Here is a 21,743-nt window from a genome sequence, read left to right as displayed (position 1 = left end):
ATGTTTGGTTCCCTTTTAATGCAGGGAAAAAAAAAAGTGTTGAAGTTAAAACCACAAGAACTCTCGCATACTATCACATCCCTAAGGGTGGTTGTTTTTACCAATTACTACTAATTATAATGATAAATCTCATAAAAAAAAATATGTCACAAAACAGAAGAATTTCTGGAAAATACAGGAAATATTCAGCTTGTTCTTTAGTGATGTATCAAAATGATTCTGAGCTAAAAACTTTCATAAATGTTAACAATATAAACTGCAATATGTATATTTACTGAAAACAAAACATTTTAAGAACTCCAGTTCCCCAATGCAACATAAACAAATGACATCAATAAAGATAGAATCAAAACCTTACATACAGTCCTAGTGGAAGTTGTGTTACTGCTGAGAGGATAGAATTTTTACTTCATGTTATGTTCTGTTATAAAGAAATGGTTGTTATACATACCACAATTAGTTTTGTTATTGCTAGAATCTTGAATAGCCAAATCTTTATGAATTTTTGTTTGTAGTGCCTTTCAATAGACAGTGACAAGTTTTGGTTACTTACATAGATAATGACATACAATCAACATCCACTGTAGGAATATGTTGGCTATAAAATACATTAGTTTGTAACAGGAACTATGTAAACTCACCTTTAAATGTTTGAAATTAGTATATTTTTGTAGCCAGTAAACACTAGCCAAGTAACTAATAGTTGCAGATATCCACATAATTTTTATCACAGAGAGTTTTTGTTGACATAAAAAGAAAAACAATCATTACTTTAACTAACTATCAATGGGATGTTTTATTATTTCATATGTGAAAAAAGAAAGAAAAAATAAAAGTAAATATTCCTGATCTGATAATGTGTGTAAATATTCCAGAAGCTACTTGAATAAAGTTTCATTTGATCACTTGAAGGAAAATAAAACAGTTTGGTGGAACTATTGAGTAAAGAGAGTAAAACATGGATCACAAATCTCAGTTTGATAAACAGTACAAATCACAACTGGCATTATGACTGAAAGCACTGTTACCAAACAGGCACAACACATGAAATAGGTCATAATTAATCTTTATTAGTAGATACACAAAAAATATATTAAATCAACCATACTGGTTACCAGGTCCATTTTTAGCCAAGTACATAGTCTGCTCTGATTGAAAGTTTATATTACAAAACAAGTGCTAATTTCAACTGGTCAAAGAAACAAATATCAAAGTAGAAGTTATGCTACTTAAATATTGCTTTTGTAAGACCCATTAACTTTCATATTACACAAGTGTGTGATGTCTGTCAACATGGAGGTGACTAATTGGACAAACATTAAAAATTTTAAAAAATCAAGTACTCAAATCTTGATGCCCTCTACTGTCTTTCGTACACACTAATTTTGTTTCCATGTAATTAAAAGTATCTCCAGGTATGTATTTTGTATAATCTGTACTTATGTGATACATATCTTGTATCACAAGTTGTTGTAAGAAACTGGTTTTGATGAAATGTGATTAAAAGAACTTAAATGGACTTCCCTTCCTCCAAGATGGAGTTTAAATGGATAAATAATTATGTTCAGCCGTTTCAGTGTTTCCACCTGAATACAACGAGAGTTGAGCTGTGCGAGGGCATTATTAACAACATTCACAAACCTAAAACTAAATGAAAGTGTCACGTGAAAATAACGTGAGAATGTTAATTAACATGAAAATAAACACTGAATGTGCTGTACGAACACGTGGGTAAGGAGAAATGATTTTTATAAAATTGAACAAATTGTTTTTAATTGAATACAAGGATAACATGACATTACAAATGGTAATGGTGATAGTGTGTTGTTAGGTTAGTAATTTGTTGTTAGAAAAAAGAATAAAAATTATGTCATGAAATAATCTGTTATACATTCAACAATGAAGACCAATAGCATCTTAACAAACGTTTCACTGCCTGCAATGTAAAATCTTTAAAAGAAAATAAATACACAACAAAACACATTTGTTACCTTATATAATGTAAAGTTAAGCCTACTACTGTGATATCAGACATCTCTATAGTATGTACACAAAATATATACATATGCCTCTGTCTCATTGTTTCAAGTCAAAATTTTGACATGAAAAACTATCTTATTGAACATTTTTAATTAATTATCATAAGGCACAAAACTAAATAATATTTGTGCTAGCAAAAATTGTTACCTAAAGTAGAAACTGTCATATGCACCTACCTAAAAAGGGTTAATGAAGTACACATTTTATGAATATACAAAAGAAATCTTGGTTATTTGCATCTTGCCGAGATTAAGTGCATGTAAACTGTATATTCCACATATGACTAATCTGTTAAAATGTACAGCCATAAAGATAAACAAGTCAGGTCACATGATTTCTTTTTGTCAAAACATTAATTGGCTATCCCATCACAGAAAAGAAACAAACTGATAAATCAAGTAGTAATAGTAATATAGTACTTTACGTTTAGAGCAATCTAAGATATCCGATAGAGTAGTGTCTTTACGTTTAGAGCTATCTAAGATATCCGATAGAGTAGTGTCTTTACGTTTAGAGCTATCTAAGATATCCGATAGAGTAGTTTCTTTACGATATCCGATAGAGCGATCTAAGATATCCGATAGAGTAGTTTCTTTACGTTTAGAGCGATCTAAGATATCCGATAGAGTAGTTTCTTTAGCGATCTAAGATATCCGATAGAGTAGTTTCTTTACGTTTAGAGCGATCTAAGATATCCGATAGAGTAGTTTCTTTACGTTTAAAACGATCTAAGATATCCGATAGAGTAGTTTCTTTACGTTTAGAGCAATCTAAGATATCCGATAGAGTAGTTTCTTTACGTTTAGAGCAATCTAAGATATCCGATAGAGTAGTTTCTTTACGTAGAGTAGTTTCTTTACGTTTAGAGCAATCTAAGATATCCGATAGAGTAGTTTCTTTACGTTTAGAGCGATCTAAGATATCCGATAGAGTAGTTTCTTTACGTTTAGAGCGATCTAAGATATCCGATAGAGTAGTTTCTTTACGTTTAGAGCAATCTAAGATATCCGATAGAGTAGTTTTTCTCAACATTTAGTCCATGAAATAGCACCTGCTCAGTCTATGGGACTTCACAAAAACTAACAAAATATTCATATTTCAATCTTAATGGATTTTCTTCTACTTGCTGCTAAGTGGTCCATGACAGTTTATAAAAGGGGGTGATGAGCTAGAATGAGAAATGCTGGTTTTCAGCAGTGGTTCTCTACCTGTAGTTCATGGACACCCAGTGTTCTTTTAAAGATGGTTTGTGAAAGTAAGATCAAATTATCTTTAAAAACAGAAAACATTTAACTGTTGTTAAATTAAAACATTTTAAAATTTGACTAACTTGCTCATTCATGTCAATAACTGCTTTTATTCACTTTATAAATCAGCTGTTCAGGTATGGGGTTCTCATGAAAGTGATGATGGTTTGGAAGGGGGGTACATGTTGAAGTACAATGAGTGGCTGTGGTATTCAAGTTACTTCAGCTCACAGATATCTAACCCAACTTATAAAACACCACAATTATGATGCAATCTATCAAATGGTTTCTCTCAGGCATTATCATTATGGTGTAATATAAATATATGAACAGCTTATTAACTGAAATGATATATAGCACTTGAAAGAAAACTGCAAAGATCTATTTATGCTGTATGCTAGTAATAGCTATAGAATAGGATAAGGTAGAGAAAGACCTCACAGTCAACCACAACCAAATTTTAGATACTACCGAATCCTATTTAACAGAAGGAAAATACTGAAGACAATATTCAGTATACAAACAAATATCATGAGAATTCAGATTGTTATCAACAGATCAGGCCATGAAAATTATTACTCGATCTGTTTGTGCTACACATTGTTTCTGAATAGAAACAATAACATAAGACTTGAAGTGTTAAGTTTTCTACACGAAACATGTACAACCAAAGCTACAACAACAGATATGGATACACATGTTTTGAGTTCATGTATGCACTGTACAACCATATCATGTGTAACAATCATAAAAGTTGCAGAATAAACATACATTTCAAAAACATGTTTCTTCACAAGTTATCTTCAAAATGTTTTAATATTCTTAGTTTTATAATTTCTTTTTAATAACATATTAAACATAAACTGTCAAACCATTACTATCATAGTAAAAATTATTATAAAAACATAATGATTTATTATATACAACAGTCATTAAACTGAGTATTTATTAAACTGTAATTTTAAAAAGAAGTTTTATACTTTAAGAATTTACACAAGTGCTACCTGAACTTTAATACTATCATGTTTAAACAACTTTATAACAATTTAACCTGAACTTTAATACTATCATTATTTAAACAACAACTGGTGTTTAACAATTTACACAAGTGCTCTGAACTTTAATACTATAAACATAATATGTTTAAACAACTTAATACTGGTGAACTTTTAACAATTTACACAAGTGCTACCTGAACTTTAATACTATCATTATGTTTAAACAACTTAATACTGGTGTTTAACAATTTACACAAGTGCTATCTGAACTTTAATACTATCATTATGTTTAAACAACTTAATACTGGTGTTTAACAATTTACACAAGTGCTATCTGAACTTTAATACTATCATTATGTTTAAACAACTTAATACTGGTGCTTAACAATTTACACAAGTGCTATCTGAACTTTAATACTATCATTATGTTTAAACAACTTAATACTGGTGTTTAACAATTTACACAAGTGCTACCTGAACTTTAATACTATCATTATGTTTAAACAACTTAATACTGGTGTTTAACAATTTACACAAGTGCTACCTGAACTTTAATACTATCATTATGTTTAAACAACTTAATACTGGTGTTTAACAATTTACACAAGTGCTACCTGAACTTTAATACTATCATTATGTTTAAACAACTTAATACTGGTGTTTAACAATTTACACAAGTGCTACCTGAACTTTAATACTATCATTATGTTTAAACAACTTAATACTGGTGTTTAACAATTTACACAAGTGCTATCTGAACTTTAATACTATCATTATGTTTAAACAACTTAATACTGGTGTTTAACAATTTACACAAGTGCTATCTGAACTTTAATACTATCATTATGTTTAAACAACTTAATACTGGTGTTTAACAATTTACACAAGTGCTATCTGAACTTTAATACTATCATTATGTTTAAACAACTTAATACTGGTGTTTAACAATTTACACAAGTGCTACCTGAACTTTAATACTATCATTATGTTTAAACAACTTAATACTGGTGTTTAACAATTTACACAAGTGCTACCTGAACTTTAATACTATCATTATGTTTAAACAACTTAATACTGGTGTTTAACAATTTACACAAGTGCTACCTGAACTTTAATACTATCATTATGTTTAAACAACTTAATACTGGTGTTTAACAATTTACACAAGTGCTACCTGAACTTTAATACTATCATTATGTTTAAACAACTTAATACTGGTGTTTAACAATTTACACAAGTGCTATCTGAACTTTAATACTATCATTATGTTTAAACAACTTAATACTGGTGTTTAACAATTTACACAAGTGCTATCTGAACTTTAATACTATCATTATGTTTAAACAACTTAATACTGGTGTTTAACAATTTACACAAGTGCTACCTGAACTTTAATACTATCATTATGTTTAAACAACTTAATACTGGTGTTTAACAATTTACACAAGTGCTATCTGAACTTTAATACTATCATTATGTTTAAACAACTTAATACTGGTGTTTAACAATTTACACAAGTGCTATCTGAACTTTAATACTATCATTATGTTTAAACAACTTAATACTGGTGTTTAACAATTTACACAAGTACTATCTGAACTTTAATACTATCATTATGTTTAAACAACTTAATACTGGTGTTTAATTTAGACAAGTGCTATCTGAACTTTAATACTATCATTATGTTTAAACAGCTTAATACTGGTGCTTAACAATTTACACAAGTGCTATCTGAACTTTAATACTATCATTATGTTTAAACAACTTAATACTGGTGCTTAACAATTTACACAAGTGCTATCTGAACTTTAATACTATCATTATGTTTAAACAACTTAATACTGGTGTTTAACAATTTACACAAGTACTATCTGAACTTTAATACTATCATTATGTTTAAACAACTTAATACTGGTGTTTAACAATTTACACAAGTGCTACCTGAACTTTAATACTATCATTATGTTTAAACAACTTAATACTGGTGTTTAACAATTTACACAAGTGCTACCTGAACTTTAATACTATCATTATGTTTAAACAACTTAATACTGGTGTTTAACAATTTACACAAGTGCTATCTGAACTTTAATACTATCATTATGTTTAAACAACTTAATACTGGTGTTTAACAATTTACACAAGTGCTATCTGAACTTTAATACTATCATTATGTTTAAACAACTTAATACTGGTGTTTAACAATTTACACAAGTGCTATCTGAACTTTAATACTATCATTATGTTTAAACAACTTAATACTGGTGTTTAACAATTTACACAAGTGCTACCTGAACTTTAATACTATCATTATGTTTAAACAACTTAATACTGGTGTTTAACAATTTACACAAGTGCTACCTGAACTTTAATACTATCATTATGTTTAAACAACTTAATACTGGTGTTTAACAATTTACACAAGTGCTATCTGAACTTTAATACCATCATTATGTTTAAACAACTTAATACTGGTGTTTAACAATTTACACAAGTGCTATCTGAACTTTAATACTATCATTATGTTTAAACAACTTAATACTGGTGTTTAACAATTTACACTTCAGTCAGTATTATTTTCAGAGATAATTCGAACAGATGAAGTCAAACTAAACAAGCAAATAAAAGTGAGGCAAAGACATTAAAATAAAACATGTTTTGGTGACAAGTATCTACATAATAAAGATCCATAAACTTAAGAACATCTTCTGTATTGAAGTTTCACTTCCCAGTATCACATATGGAATGTCATTCAAAACAAACCAATATGACCAATAGGTATTGAAGACACATCTAACCTGTAACAACTCCCTAATCTGGAACTCCAAGTAATAAATAAACAAAATGTAAATACAATAGAGCCCTTCACAAACATATACATAACACAGTACTACACATATGTATAACAATCTCAATAATGTAACACTTCACAAACTAAAATAACAGTGAAAACCACATCATTCAAACACTAATTATAAACTTACATCTATAATAAAAACAATTTTAAAAGCAAATCTACATTAGGTTCACAAATATTTAATCTGTTGCTTCTGATATTACAGTTTTATCATTCAACCTTTCCATTTGACCAGTGAAACAATCCCCTCTTTAAAAAAAAACTGACCAATCCTGTATGAATTTCAAATACATGAATCAAATTACTTTCATTTTTGAGAGCTGAAATATGAATAAAAAATTAGTCATAAAAAAAAAATGTAACAAATGGATACATTTCTAATTTAGAGAATGCAATACAAGTCTTTCATGGAACTATCTTAGAACTTTGTTGTTTATTATTAATTTTAACCAAACATATGGACAACATATACGATTTCATCTTACTAGACTCTTCTCGTTCACCTAACCTTGAATTTTCAATTTTCCTGAGGTCAATTCCTCTCTTAAACTCCATAAGTCAGTCACCATGTTATCTTATCTGGAACTTACATTTCCAACACTTAAACTTATGTGTTCATCTTCAAAATACAGCAAATAAATTTGAGGATTTTATTAATTAATCACATGGATAATCAAAAAATTTCAATAAAGTCACTTCTCACCTTTCTTTGCTCAAGAGAGAATATGTTAAAAGATCTTAACCTAACAGTACAAGTTAACATTTGCCTAAACTGAACATGTGTTTCCAATAATACTCACCACTACTGACACTATAACTATTTCCTCAGGCCCAGCATGGCCAGGTGGGTTAAGGCATTCAGCTCATAATCTGAGGGTCACAGGTTCAAATCCCTGTCGCACCAAACATGCTCACCCTTTCAATTGTAGGAGTATTATAATGTGATGGTCAATCCCACTATTCATTGGTAAAAGAGTAGCCCAAGAGTGGGTGGTGATGACTAGCTGCCTTTCCTCTAGTCTCACACTGCTAAATTAGGGACGGCTAGTGTAGAAGCCCTCATTTAGCTTTGTGCGAAATAAAAAACAAACAAACAATTTCTTCACCTCGAGGGTTTTCACCCTTTACCCATCTAAACATTAAGAATGCTTTGTCTCCATCCTATTGCCATAGACAAATTCTAATTTACAAATTTCTCCACTAACTTCAATGCTCCCTCTCTCTAAGTACTATACACAAACAATTCATCCCAATAATTGCTCTTGAGATGAGGGGGTGGAATGAGTACCCCAATAATAGTATTGCTCCGATCAAACCACCCAGTCAATGAGTCTCGTATGGGCTCCTCCCAAAGGATGCTTGCATCCACAAAGGAGAAAGAACCACTTGTACAGTAGGAGACAGAAGTAAAAGCCTGACAGCTCTTTCCATGGCTTGAAGCCTGAAAGAGGTTAGTTGAGTGGGATTTAAATAAGTATTGAAAAACACATCCAAGTGGACAAGATGTTGCATCATTAACAAAGTAGAATTCTCCAGTCTGATAAGAAAGCCTGCTTTTGTGGCTTCTAAAAGGAGAATATGGAGTGCAGTTCTGCTAATTGACAGAATGGAGCCAGAAGAAAGTATTCATACATAATGATTTGTGTACAGGTAACAAGCACAACTCCACAGAAAAAACAAAGTGCAGATGCAAGAAAAAAAAAAGAGTCTTAAACTGTAGCACCTGACCCTTGTGCATAAGCCTGAGTAATATTTGGTAAGATTCTGCTATGGGAATTTGGAAATAAGTGTCATTAACATTGAACTTGGTCATCCAGAGACCTGGCGCAAAGTGCTATCATAGGGTGAGAAAAGATTCTACAGTGAAGTGAGGTGGATCTAAAAATTGGTTGAGTCAAGATAGACAAATGATTGTACATCAACCTCCTGTCTTCTTTAGTTTCACATATAAATGTGAATGACATCCTGGAAGAATGGGATCAACCCTCTGTGTTTTTGACTAACAACTCTCTTTTGGGCCGAGACTGGAACTCAACAAGCCATGGATCTGTTGGAGGTAAAAACAGATTGAGCAGACAATGGTGTAGATGATGTAAACTAAATGACCAAGCCTGAAACCAGAACCTGGAGTACCCATGGATCCCTGGTAAAAGAGCTCCATTTGGCCTGGAAGTGATATAATCATGCTCCCCTGCCCCAAGAATGGTCATCACCCCTGTTACCATTGGCTTGCTAGAGTTAAAAACCCTCAAGAATATGGCTGGACTATATTATAGAGACCAAAGGAAAAGGATTGGAAACAATATGGTCATGTGTTCCTAAATTAGAACCAGAAAGAAGCCAAGGATAATAGAGAAGAATATAAGTTGCCAGTATCAATTCAGGATTCTAAAGTCTCAATGTCTTTGGAACTCCAACAAATAACATGGGATAGAGAAAAGGAGCTTCTTGTAACTTCCCAAAACCAGAAGATGATAAATGAACACTTTCTAACAAAGCATCTTTACCAATAAATCCCAACAACAGACCAGCCAGAAAACCAAAGAAAGAATGGAAGAAGAAAGTCTGACTAAAGTAAAAGTTAGCAACTTATCCTCAAATTGCTGAGGGGAACATTTACAAGATTCAAGCAAAAGTTAAAGAAAAATATCTCAGGGCAGTTGTGAGCATAAGATCAATGCAAGAAAACTGATTGTTTAAACTGATCATGGATCACAGGTCCAAAAGGGGTTCCATCCACTGAGAATCTAAACAGGCCTCCATCTGGTGGTAACAAGCTAAAGGATGCTGATTTGATGAGCATGGGGGAAAAGGCATATCTATCCCATTGCATAACAGACCAGCAAATCTTTCAGTAAAAGGCTGAAAAGCCAAGTACTCTCCTGCCATTCTTCATGCTAACAAGAAAGGAGTAGGGTTAAATACAATAGAAGATTCCAAAAATCTCACAAACTTTATTAACTAACTGAAGAAAAATGGCTGGGGATGGCTGCTAAAAATGATCCTCTATTGCAGCCGACTTACTAAACAAACAAACCAGAAAAAGTTAGTCGAAATTCAAACTACTTGTTCCCAGGTCACTTGCAAAAGCCACCTCTGAAACTCCCAGAGAGACACCCTCAGTCCACACATATTTCTCTATGATGACCCAAATGTATCACCTTGCAATACTATAATTAAGATGTTGTTAAGTCATGTCCAAGTCATTCTGTGATATAGATGTAAGAAATATCCAAAGTTTGATGTCATCAACACATATAACTAATTTACTAGTTATGACTACAGCAGTATCATGAATGTATATATGAAAAAGGAAAGGCCCAAACACTGACCCCTGACTCAAACAACAAGCATCTAGCTTGAATGAACTCCATTTACTGTAACATTTTTACTTTCCCCTCATCTAATCACCAATCAATTGTATAAAACTACTCTTTCCTAAACCTCTACCAAAGCGATTTTTTCAGCTAACCTATAGTGCAGTACCTTCCAAAATACTTTACATCATCCAAAAAGATATGTTACACTTCTTCCTGGTGAATCTATGGTGGGTTTCTTTTATATTTCACCAACTGACTTTGTAAAGCTTTTGCCAGACCCTTCACAGCTTCTTATATAGCAGTGTTTCCAAATTCATTACTAACAATTTTAAAGACACTGAGAGACATTGATTCCATTACAATGTTTAATTTATTAAAAAGTTGTTAGAAACTGGAACAAATAAACATATAAAAAATAAGTTCTTGTACAACCTTTCCCGAAGAAAACAATTCACCAATTCCCTTCGTCTGACAAGGTGCCAGCCTTCACTACTGTCCATGTCAACTTATTCTCTAATATCTTGGAGCAGCAAAACAGTCTTAACTGGAGACTAGAGTGCTGTTTCCAAACTTTAAGTTTGTGCCCTCTTATCCTATTGTCTATATCCTTTAGATCTCCTGTATAATCTTGTACACCACCTCGTACCCTTCTTTCCTCAAGGTAAGGCAAGTGACAATAAGATTGTGCATCACTCTTTAAATGTCAAGAAATATAAAGTCATGTGCTTCGGAAGGGGAATTGTTAAATTTGTAAAGGATTTACTTCTTGTCGCAGAGAAATACTGCTGCTGTGCAAAAGGAGGGAGATTAGTTGTGATTATTGACAAAAGTTTTCAACTAAGTATTCAGTTACAACAAACAGTTTTGTGTTTTACTTGTATGAAATTTACATCTAAAAGCAATAAATTATAACAGTTTCTTCATGACTTTAAAAACACTGTAGAGTATTAAAGAGAAGAGCCAGATGTGGCAAAGTTTATATGTAAAAATGGCTGGTATGAATGGAGAAAGCACCATGTAGAGAAGCAAACAAAGTTTCGACCTTCTTTGGTCAGTTTGTTAGTGAGCCTAGACTGTATAATCAAAGATTCATGGTTCACAGCCAGCTGCTGCATAAACATTTTGTTGTCTGGGGCTGCAAGTACATCCATAAGAGTGAGTCTAATTCCACTTTTCAGTGAAACAACAGTGGGTAGGTGTGACTGATTTCCATCTAATTTTTAAGTTCAAAATCAGGATAGCTATGTACAGATAAACTTATGTAGGTTTTTACACAAATTTAAAAATGAATTTAGGAAAAGGTGAAATACATTCCTTGAAAAATAATCAGAGCGAGAGAAGAGGTTGAAAAAATGAAGTGACCCTCTACAAATATATCAGTATCTAAACAAAAAACCTTTGAAAAGAGATTTGGAGCATCTTGCCAATGTTCCTGAAAACCTCTTTAGAGCCTCAAGCAACCTACAGTTTGAGAACAATTCACTCATTTTATGAGATTCTGGGGAAACCTCATTTAGAGCATGACAAGAAATTTTAGTCCCCTTATTGTAAACTGGAGTGTAGAGACAAGCTACTAGAATACATAGTTACGATGATTTAAGCTAAAAAAATACTTAAAATTTACAGATAGTTTTGTCTACCATATGTCTTCTTAACAGTAACCAAACTGTTACAGAATATACAGATCCATACTAAGTTACATTGGGCATCACTGTGAGTAGTCATCAAAGTGACTCTGGAACATGTTATTTCATTGGAACTTTAATGGACTGCAACTGCCCGTGGAATTATAACAACACAACATTTTTGCTTTCACACCAATATCTTCCGTAGAAGACCAAAATGTCATCCCACTTTTATTTAACAGGCAGCTGCAGTTCATTAAAGTTCTCAAACCTTTGACACTAAGATATCTTTTGTAAGTTTTAACAAATTATTTATATCAACAATCTCAGCAGCTTTCCAAGAACAAACATTCACAATCACTGAAAGTGGTAAACTGCTTAGAAACTAATTTTGTGAAACAAAATTTAGTTGGAATTTACACAAACTGATTTAGTTAGAGAACTAATAAGTTACTATAAAAAAACGTAAAACTGTAAACTTGTAATATGAAAATACAGAAAAAGTTTTGTTCTTACTTGAGAGGAAGGCAGGCAGTGTTGACAGGCTGTGAACACTGATAAAGCTTCACACTTTCAGTCAACATGTAAATTGAAAGAGCTAACAGTCTCTCTAACCAATCATAATTACCTACCTAAGAACAGAAAAGCCTCTCTCTTTTCACAGTACAGTGTTTAATCATAATACCCTTTTTATAGAAAGAATATAAGCAGTGTTAAAGTAACATTGTAGCTTAAAAATTAACTTAAATTCTTATGTACTTGAAAACAAATAACCTGCCAATTGAAAGTATATTTAAGTTTTGGAATGATGAACTCTGGAAAAGGGATTTAAAATATCAGTGGAAACAAATGAGATCTAGAAGGAATCTCATTGTTGCACAAAAGTTACAACACTGTTGTTGGGGTGACAGCTGTGAAATAGGTATAGTGCTAATTTAAGTGTTTTCCTACTGTTGTTGGAGAAGACCATGAACATGTAAGATTACGATTAGCTTGTGTTATATTCACTGTTTAGACCGTTGTATTGTTTATTATTATGTTCGTAGTCAAAACTATACATTTCTAAAATTAATCTACTGTGATTCGTCAAACGTGGTTTAGTTAAGATGTTAGATCAACTATAACCATACAGAATAAAGTTAATACGATATGTACGTTTCATACACTCTACCTATAACACTGTTACTGCTTATTTCATTATTTACTGCTTAAAGTTAAGCACATCAATGTTTCAACTCAAATATTTAACATCTGCACATTGGCTACAACAACTCAGTTTGAACAAATTTCAATAACCAGATTTGCAAATTGGCAAAAATCAATTATCTTGAGATTAGTTACTTGGCAGAAATGTTATCTACTATGTAATGGAATATTAAAATTATAGCATAGATAATAGTTTAATCTACAAAATCTAATAAAACATGTGATAAAATGCATCGTACTAAATAATAAATCAACATCAGTTTGAAAAACCAGTAAGTTCTAAGAGTTACAATTTGATTTGTAAAACTAAGAATCAATTAAACTGTAGGTTTGTGAGCTTGTAGACTACATTGGCTGTGAAACATACGTTTCTAATTTCTATACCACTAAGTTTGTAACGGCACGTACAACTACAGTAATATGTAACTTGTTACTAATATTACTAATAATACTGTGGAAAGCTAATTACATCAAATTTTTACTTAAATTTACAAGTCTAGTGCCATATACAATTAGTTTTATCATATGGGCAATATTAGAAATAAAGTATAAATTTATTACACACTGACCACATCAATAATATCCTAATCATTATAAGTAATATAACGCTAGGCCCAACTGAACGTGTAACTACTGAAGTCTGAACTAACGTTTCATTTGTACAAAGCCAATGGCTCACAAGCTAGGCTACTAAGTACTTTTTTCTTTGAGTCTGGGTTCTCACCTGAGCTTCAACTGCTGCTTCTGTTAAAGGGGTCTGAGTATTAGCCGCAACCCACGCTTCTGCAAACGTTTCCATTGCGGACTGAAAATCCATCGTCTGACTCCGACCTCCTAATCTCTAATAATGTTTACATTACGATTATCACATGCAACTTATACCACCGTTTTCCCCATCGTACATTCAACCGCTGAATGACAGCTTCTTCCACATAGTGAATGTTGATATATACATCCGCATAGAAAAGGGATTCACTTAATAATTATAAATGTATAAATCCATAAACTTTTAAGAAACATGGAAACAATCCCAAACTCTACTTAATATTAATTCGATATTACTGTAACAGGAATTGTTGAAATATGATATATTTTTTTAAAATTCAGGCGTAAGAATATAAGAGAGAAAATGAATACTCTCGACTTACAAACCAAATCTTAGGGGGTTTGAGGTTATGCTGACGAGTATGCCTCATGTTGTGTTTGGCAATGGAGGGTGTGAGAACTAGTGGATTTAAAAGCCGTACTTTTGTGCAATTGATGTTATTATTTTCTTTTATAGGTGTTTCAGTAGTTAATGGTTCTACTTATAAAGATGGAGAGAAGGTATTGTACTTTAACAAAATTTTGCTAGTCTGTTAATATACGTGAAATACATTATTGTATTATTATTTACAACTAAGCCTACTCGGAATCTTATACTGATACAGTGATAGTGACACTCGGATAGTGCGTCTCTTGCTCTACTGGTATTAGTAATGTAGAAGTAAGGTTTGATATATATATATAATTGCATTTTCTATTTTTTAGCGGGTGAATATCAGTTGTATTACTATCAATCTGTAAAGTAACGCATATTATTATTATTAGGCTAAATCCAGTTTAATGTAACTAAAAACTCAAATCTGCCACAGCGATTTATTCTGAGGATCAAGAAGTGAGAATCTAAAACTAATAAATTATAGTAATATGTTAATGTGACTTCTTTGTCAGTGTAAAATGTTGATACGTGTTTTTCATAATATCTTTCATTAGTGACTGAGACAATGAAAATGCAAGAGTGCAAATATATAAATATATAAGAAGAGAATGTGAAAAATGTTGAACAAAACAAGTAAATGAAATATTTACATCTGAAACACATCAAGGAAAGTGAATGCATCCCTTCATATTTGACTCATTTCACATTTTTGCTCATTTTTTAATTTGAACTCAAAAATGAGTTAATTATCTGTGTTTATTCCAGAAAGTTATTGAAATGTGATAATTAAATGCATTAGTTTAATTTATATATTGTGTCAGATATTGATGTTGTTTAATGTTACCTAAAACTGTAATTTCAACTTTAACCTTTTGTTCCTTAACACCTTGAAAAATATGATCACAAGCTTGTCAGAAATGTTCAACAGCATTATAAACATTCGTTACTGTGTGGTTTAGTTCCAGTTTTAATAATTGTAAGTAATAATACATATTTATTTTTATATTACTGCCATATGTAAAATAGGAAAATACACCTTTATTCAGTAACTAGTTGTGGTTTCAGAGACACTTGATAAATATGAAGTATCTTGAGAGTGGTAACTAAAGTTTGTTATTGGTTGTTTTTAAATGGGTTGTAGAATGAATTATCCTGCAAGATGTATGGGAAACTGTGTAAAGTTACAAGAAAATATAACATTTTGTTAAAGTTTATCATGAGAAGGTGTGCAGACACAACCAAATTCCTCATAAATAAGGCACTTTGAGTTAAAAGTTCAGTATTGACATTGATTGATTGGTAGTGGCATTTAACTTTTATAATTAATGGAAAAAAACATTAAAATGGACTCAAAGCACAAATGTTAATATTTAGTTTTTTATTAATACATTGAGATTTTCATAAATTGTTTTATATTTCAGGATTGTTAAGATTAGTAATAGTGACTTGAATATTAAAACTAGAAGTTATGCAAATATGCATTAATCTTTTCTTTTTCTTTGCAGTGTAACTTAAGGAGTAATTATCTTAAGTTTGTAATTTATTTCAGGTATATTTTTTGCAATGTATGTGTGTGAATTAACAATTGCATTTAAGTTAAAATTAATGAGATAAAAGTGTAAATTTCTATATTTTATGAAGTGATTTTCAAAATTATTAAATGTATATAAATGTAAACTACAGATAAAAACACAAAATTTAAATTGTAAAGTATTGGTATATTATTCTGTAACATTTGTTATGTATCTATGACATCTACCAGTTTTTTGAAAAAAAAAAAGTCCATGGAAGAGATTAAGAGTAGGAAGTTAATATTTTAAATACTTAATTTTTATCTACAATACAGATAAGAAAATCCAGTTTTATAGTCTCTGATATTATCATTGTGATTATTGGTGAGAAACATTTAAACACCAGTCATTGGTACAGCTTTTATTTGTTTCTGATACCTTGAAGATTTAAATAATATTTTAATTCTGTTTAATATCCTAATTAGCTAGAGAATTTGGTACTAACTTGCAGGAAGATACAAGTCAACAGCCAGGGAGGTTTATGTATACACATACTGTTTACTAAAGAGACTTAAAGCCACACACAAGCCAACTGAGGATATAGATTACTTATTTGATGATCCCCCCTCCCCTCCCCCCCTCCTTCTACATTTTCTATTACTTTACACTTATAAGTATCATATTGTGTCAGTGTCAAAAACACTTAAAAGTACAAGTGACCATTTTGGAACATATTCCAGAATGCCATTAGTAAACAATGCCTTATCCAGCCTCATGCTCTTGTGTTTTAAATCCAAATTTTTTAGTACCTTTTAATTCAATTTTTTAGAACTAATTTTTATTTATAATTATTTCTGTGGCATTCATTCTTTACCACCAATTGTTTGGGGGTACAAAATATTGTCATCTTACTTGTATTCTCTGATATTATTTGGAACACTATTATGTGTATCAAATCATCTAAGTTTACTACATTTTATGGACAGTAGACACGACTTTCTAGCTAAAATTTCTTAACCAAATATTAATATATAAAAATTATTTAAATATTTGTTGTCAGTAGGTAAATTACCAACTTGTCTTTTCAGCTAATTTGTTTTTTTGTGAGGTTTTCTAACTTTATGTTGTTAAAACTACATTTATTTGTTAAGTACTGTTCACGTGTTCAGTCAGTCAAATTGACCATATATTGGTAAAATAGTATTTACTGGTTCTGAACTTACTAAGTTAACCTCATAAAATGTGATAAGTGTTTGATAAACAGTACAATATATTATACACAATAAAATTAAAAGATAAATGTCTGTGAGAGTCAAACATTAGTCTGACTTGGATTGTAGCAAATTGGGGTGTAGGATATTTTTCATGAGAATAATGAAAATGGTTTTATCCACTGTCAGTTTTCAAATTACATTATTCACAGAACTGTTCCAACCTCCTAAATGCATATCTAAAGTGTTTTCAATATATATGTTTTGTCTGGTATTTTCTTTAATACATACAGTTTTACAAAATCAGTAAGTTAGGATAACATGAAAAGGTAATAACTCTGCATCAAATTTGTAATCACTAGCTGCCTTCCCTCTAGTCTTTCACTGCTAAATTAGAGGTGACTAGAACAGATAACCCTTTGTAGATTTGCACAAAATATAAAACAAATGATACAAAACCTTTAACATGAGTGTTTTTGAAAGGTGGAGTTTTCTTCATCATATGTAAACTGGTTTGCCCTGATGAAGACAGGTCCACTTTCTAAAACCTTTTAAGGGTTGCATATTTTTAAAGCATTTAAGTAACTTTTGTAAAATTTTTCAAATATGCATAAAACTTGTTAATGCTGTTTCAAAGTAAATTGTAACGATATTTAACAAGCAGATAACTTGTGTGTATCAGGAGAATTAAGTTTGGATACGTTAGTATTTTTAATTGTTAACTCAATAACTTGCTTTAATTTTCTTTTAAATTTTATCTTAAATACCTTTAGGAACTAGTAGGGGGCATTGCTGGACACTGGTGCATGGGGCCTACACCTTGTATTTGGTTCTCAGTGCTTCGGTTCTATCTTGCATAAATGAGATTACATTTATTATTGTTATTATTTTGAGGAACAGCTGCTAAATATTCAAGCCCACAAATCTTATTTGTAGCTGTAAATCACTTCAGCTATCAGTGGAGTGCTGTGTTGTTAGTATTTAAACTAATAGTGTATATTTTGATTATATGTCAAAAAAGATAATTATTCCTCTAAAAATAACTAGTTAGGCTTCATTGGAGCACAGTGTTGGTTTGTTGTCCTTATCCAGAAAAAGATATTGATTTATTGGAAAAATCTTCAGAGGAAGATTCTGGAAATGAAAAGATTATCTTTCATGGACAGATTAGGATCTGATATTTTCTCTTGAGATCTTACTGAAAGGTATTGGTAGGATAAAGGCTCTGATTTCTTTGGACTGTTATTCTGAGGATAACAGAAGGAGAGGACCCAAGTTTAAGATTTCCAACATACATGCTAGGCTTTTGTTAAGACAAATTTTATTTTTCTAAGGTGGTGCTGGATTGTTGTCAGCAGTAATAAAAATGAGTACTTCACAGGATTTAAGAGAATATTTTATGATTTCCTGAAAAAATATGGGTATAAATATTTCTTTTGTCAAGTGTGGGTTTGTAAAGACACTCTTCAAGAACCAAATAGTCCTCTGTTGTCCATACACTGAACACCTGTTTGTAACAAAGATCGGGTAGCTTGTTCTCTAGAAAGAATACAGTTACAAGAAAGCCTACATGAAATGGTAGCTATTTGTATATGCTACTTCATTCAGTAATCCTTGTTTTAGCCTAAAATATAAGGAGATCAGAAGCTTTTGCCTGGAGTTGAAGATTGAGTATTCTTTACAAAAAAAGTGTTGAAACATTGTCTTGGTGTATTAAAATTATTTGCATATGAAATAACATTTTGCTTTTAAGTTTACTTTGTAATAATACATAGTACTTATGACAGCGGATTTATCTGTAGAGCACATGAGACCTGGTAGATTAGAACACTGTTGTAAGCTGATGGTCTGAGATTCAAAACCTGTTTAGGACAGATTCTTTTCATAAAGGTTTTTCATTTATTTTTACACATCTTGTGGTTTTTCAATCTGCTGTAGGCCACCTGGACTGAGTATATCATAAACCATCTATTTATATACTTGGCTTAACAGATGGCTTGGTTTTGACCTGCGTGATAGTTTTTCTGTCCTTGAAAAACCAAGTTATGTTATTGTGCATCAACAGCTTAAAAATGTCCTTTTGTAGTGTGGATGTATTAAAGATTTTTTAAAGTAGGGTGACAAACTTGCAGTCCAACAGTCCCCAAATAATGTTACAGCTCGTAATATATTTATATTATAGAGTCAAGTACTTACTTTGAGTTGTAAAACCATAATTTTTTACTTCTGTCTTTTTTTTTTTAATTACTTAAAAATTTACACCAGTTTATTACTTCTGGAATATAAAATACAGTTCGTATATACTGATAGAAAGCATATCAAGTGGAAATTGCTAACTAATATAATATCTGTTCTACACTAATACTAAAAACATGAGATATTTTTATAATAATTACTATCAGAAATGTTCTCTATTTTTGATAGAATATTCCTTATCTTATAAATGTTTTACCATGGTTATACAAAAAATATATAATTTAGTAATAATCAATGAACTTTGACTGAGCTACATGGTGGAACTATCAATAACTTACCAAAACATCAGTAAACTTTGATTGAGCTATATTGTGGAACTATCAATAACTTACCAAAACATCAGTGAACTTTGACTGAGCTACATGGTGGAACTATCAATAACTTACCAAAACATCAGTGAACTTTGACTGAGCTACATGGTGGAACTATCAATAACTTACCAAAACATCAGTGAACTTTGATTGAGCTACATGGTGGAACTATCAATAACTTACCAAAACATCAGTGAACTTTGATTGAGCTATATGGTGGAAACGTGGTGGAACATTCAATAACTTACCAAAACATCAGTGAACTGTGATTGAGCTACGTGGTGGAACATTCAATAACTTACCAAAACATCAGTGAACTGTGATTGAGCTACGTGGTGGAACATTCAATAACTTACCAAAACATCAGTGAACTGTGATTGAGCTACGTGGTGGAACATTCAATAACTTACCAAAACATCAGTGAACTTTGATTGAGCTACATGGTGGAACTATCAATAACTTACCAAAACATCAGTGAACTTTGATTGAGCTACATGGTGGAACTATCAATAACTTACCAAAACATCAGTGAACTTTGATTGAGCTACATGGTGGAACAATAACTTACCAAAACATCAATAACATGGTACCAAAACATCAGTGAACTTTGATTGAGCTACATGGTGGAACTATCAATAACTTACCAAAACATCAGTGAACTTTGATTGAGCTACATGGTGGAACTATCAATAACTTACCAAAACATCAGTGAACTTTGATTGAGCTACATGGTGGAACTATCAATAACTTACCAAAACATCAGTGAACTTTGATTGAGCTACATGGTGGAACTATCAATAACTTACCAAAACATCAGTGAACTGTGATTGAGCTATATGGTGGAACTATCAATAACTTACCAAAACATCAGTGAACTTTGACTGAGCTACATGGTGGAACTATCAATAACTTACCAAAACATCAGTGAACTTTGACTGAGCTATATGGTGGAACTATCAATAACTTACCTAAACATCAGTGAACTGTGTTTGAACTATATTGTAGAACTATCAATAACTTACCAAAACATCAGTGAACTTTGACTGAGCTACATGGTGGAACTATCAATAACTTACCAAAACATCAGTGAACTGTGATTGAGCTACATGGTGGACCTATAACAGTATGAAAAACAAGTCATTGACTGAATTTGTGCATCAAAATTTAGACTTCTCATGGTTAAACAATTGAAAGCTCTGAATCTTCTGTGTATATTACATGTGGGATATAATGTGCTTCAGAACATATTAGCTTTTACTGGGTGACATTGAGTACTTATATTTTTTAAACAAATTCAAAGCATTGAGGACAACAGTCTGTTGACCACCAGTCGCATTCCTAAACTAAAAACTTCTATAACATAGTCATGTCATTAATTGTATTGATAATAAAAGAAAATGTTAACTGTAATCCCAATATTGCATAAATAAAATATATAATTGAACAAGTGAACATGTAAATTTATTTGAAACAATTATTTCATGAATATTTAAATAAATTAAAATGTTTTGTGTTAATGTAGATCTTTTGTTTTGCATTGTTTTTTCAGGTTATTTTGTATGTAAACAAAGTGGGGCCTTACTTCAACAACCATGAAACCTACCATTATTACCAACTCCCTGTTTGTCGACCAGATAAGGTAAGCTCTTAGTTTAAAAGAAAAAAATCTGATTATAATCTATATTTTTTGATGATTACCTAATTATCAACAGCACACAAATATAACTTGAATTACAATGTTTTGAGGATTCTATGGTTTATTCTGAAAATTAGCTCACTCATTTTCAGTAATGGAATTCTTATTTAAATCTGTCTCAAGTGTATCTTGCTGTTTATGGAAGTCGTATTTAAATCTGTCTCAAGTGTATCCTGCTGTTTATGGAAGTCGTATTTAAATTTGTCTCAAGTGTATCCTGCTGTTTATGGAAGTTGTATTTAAATCTGTCTCAAGTGTATCCTG

At 31.3% G+C, this 21,743-nt stretch overlaps 2 protein-coding genes across 2 annotated transcripts in view; one reads left to right on the top strand and one right to left on the bottom strand.

Annotated features, from left to right (window-relative positions):
• The window catches only part of LOC143246729 (homeobox protein dve-1-like), a 131,613-nt gene extending 117,394 nt beyond the window's left edge, over nucleotides 1-14,219 (bottom strand). The window contains 1 exon segment of the mRNA XM_076493819.1: nucleotides 14,018-14,219. Coding sequence (XP_076349934.1) covers nucleotides 14,018-14,110 — 93 coding nt within the window. The 5' untranslated portion in view covers nucleotides 14,111-14,219.
• Nucleotides 14,220-14,434: 215 nt separating this feature from the next.
• LOC143245806 (transmembrane 9 superfamily member 1-like) overlaps nucleotides 14,435-21,743 on the top strand; it is an 84,123-nt gene continuing 76,814 nt past the window's right edge. The window contains exons 1-2 of the mRNA XM_076492059.1: nucleotides 14,435-14,619; nucleotides 21,333-21,422. Coding sequence (XP_076348174.1) covers nucleotides 14,488-14,619; nucleotides 21,333-21,422 — 222 coding nt within the window. The 5' untranslated portion in view covers nucleotides 14,435-14,487. The remainder of the gene's footprint in view (nucleotides 14,620-21,332; nucleotides 21,423-21,743) is intronic.

Source organism: Tachypleus tridentatus, chromosome 3 (assembly GCF_004210375.1).
Source record: "Tachypleus tridentatus isolate NWPU-2018 chromosome 3, ASM421037v1, whole genome shotgun sequence".
In the NCBI taxonomy this organism is placed as follows: Eukaryota; Metazoa; Arthropoda; class Merostomata; order Xiphosura; family Limulidae; genus Tachypleus; species Tachypleus tridentatus.
The sequence above is the reverse complement of the archived record's forward strand: the minus strand, read 5'-3'. Positions and strand labels throughout refer to the sequence as shown.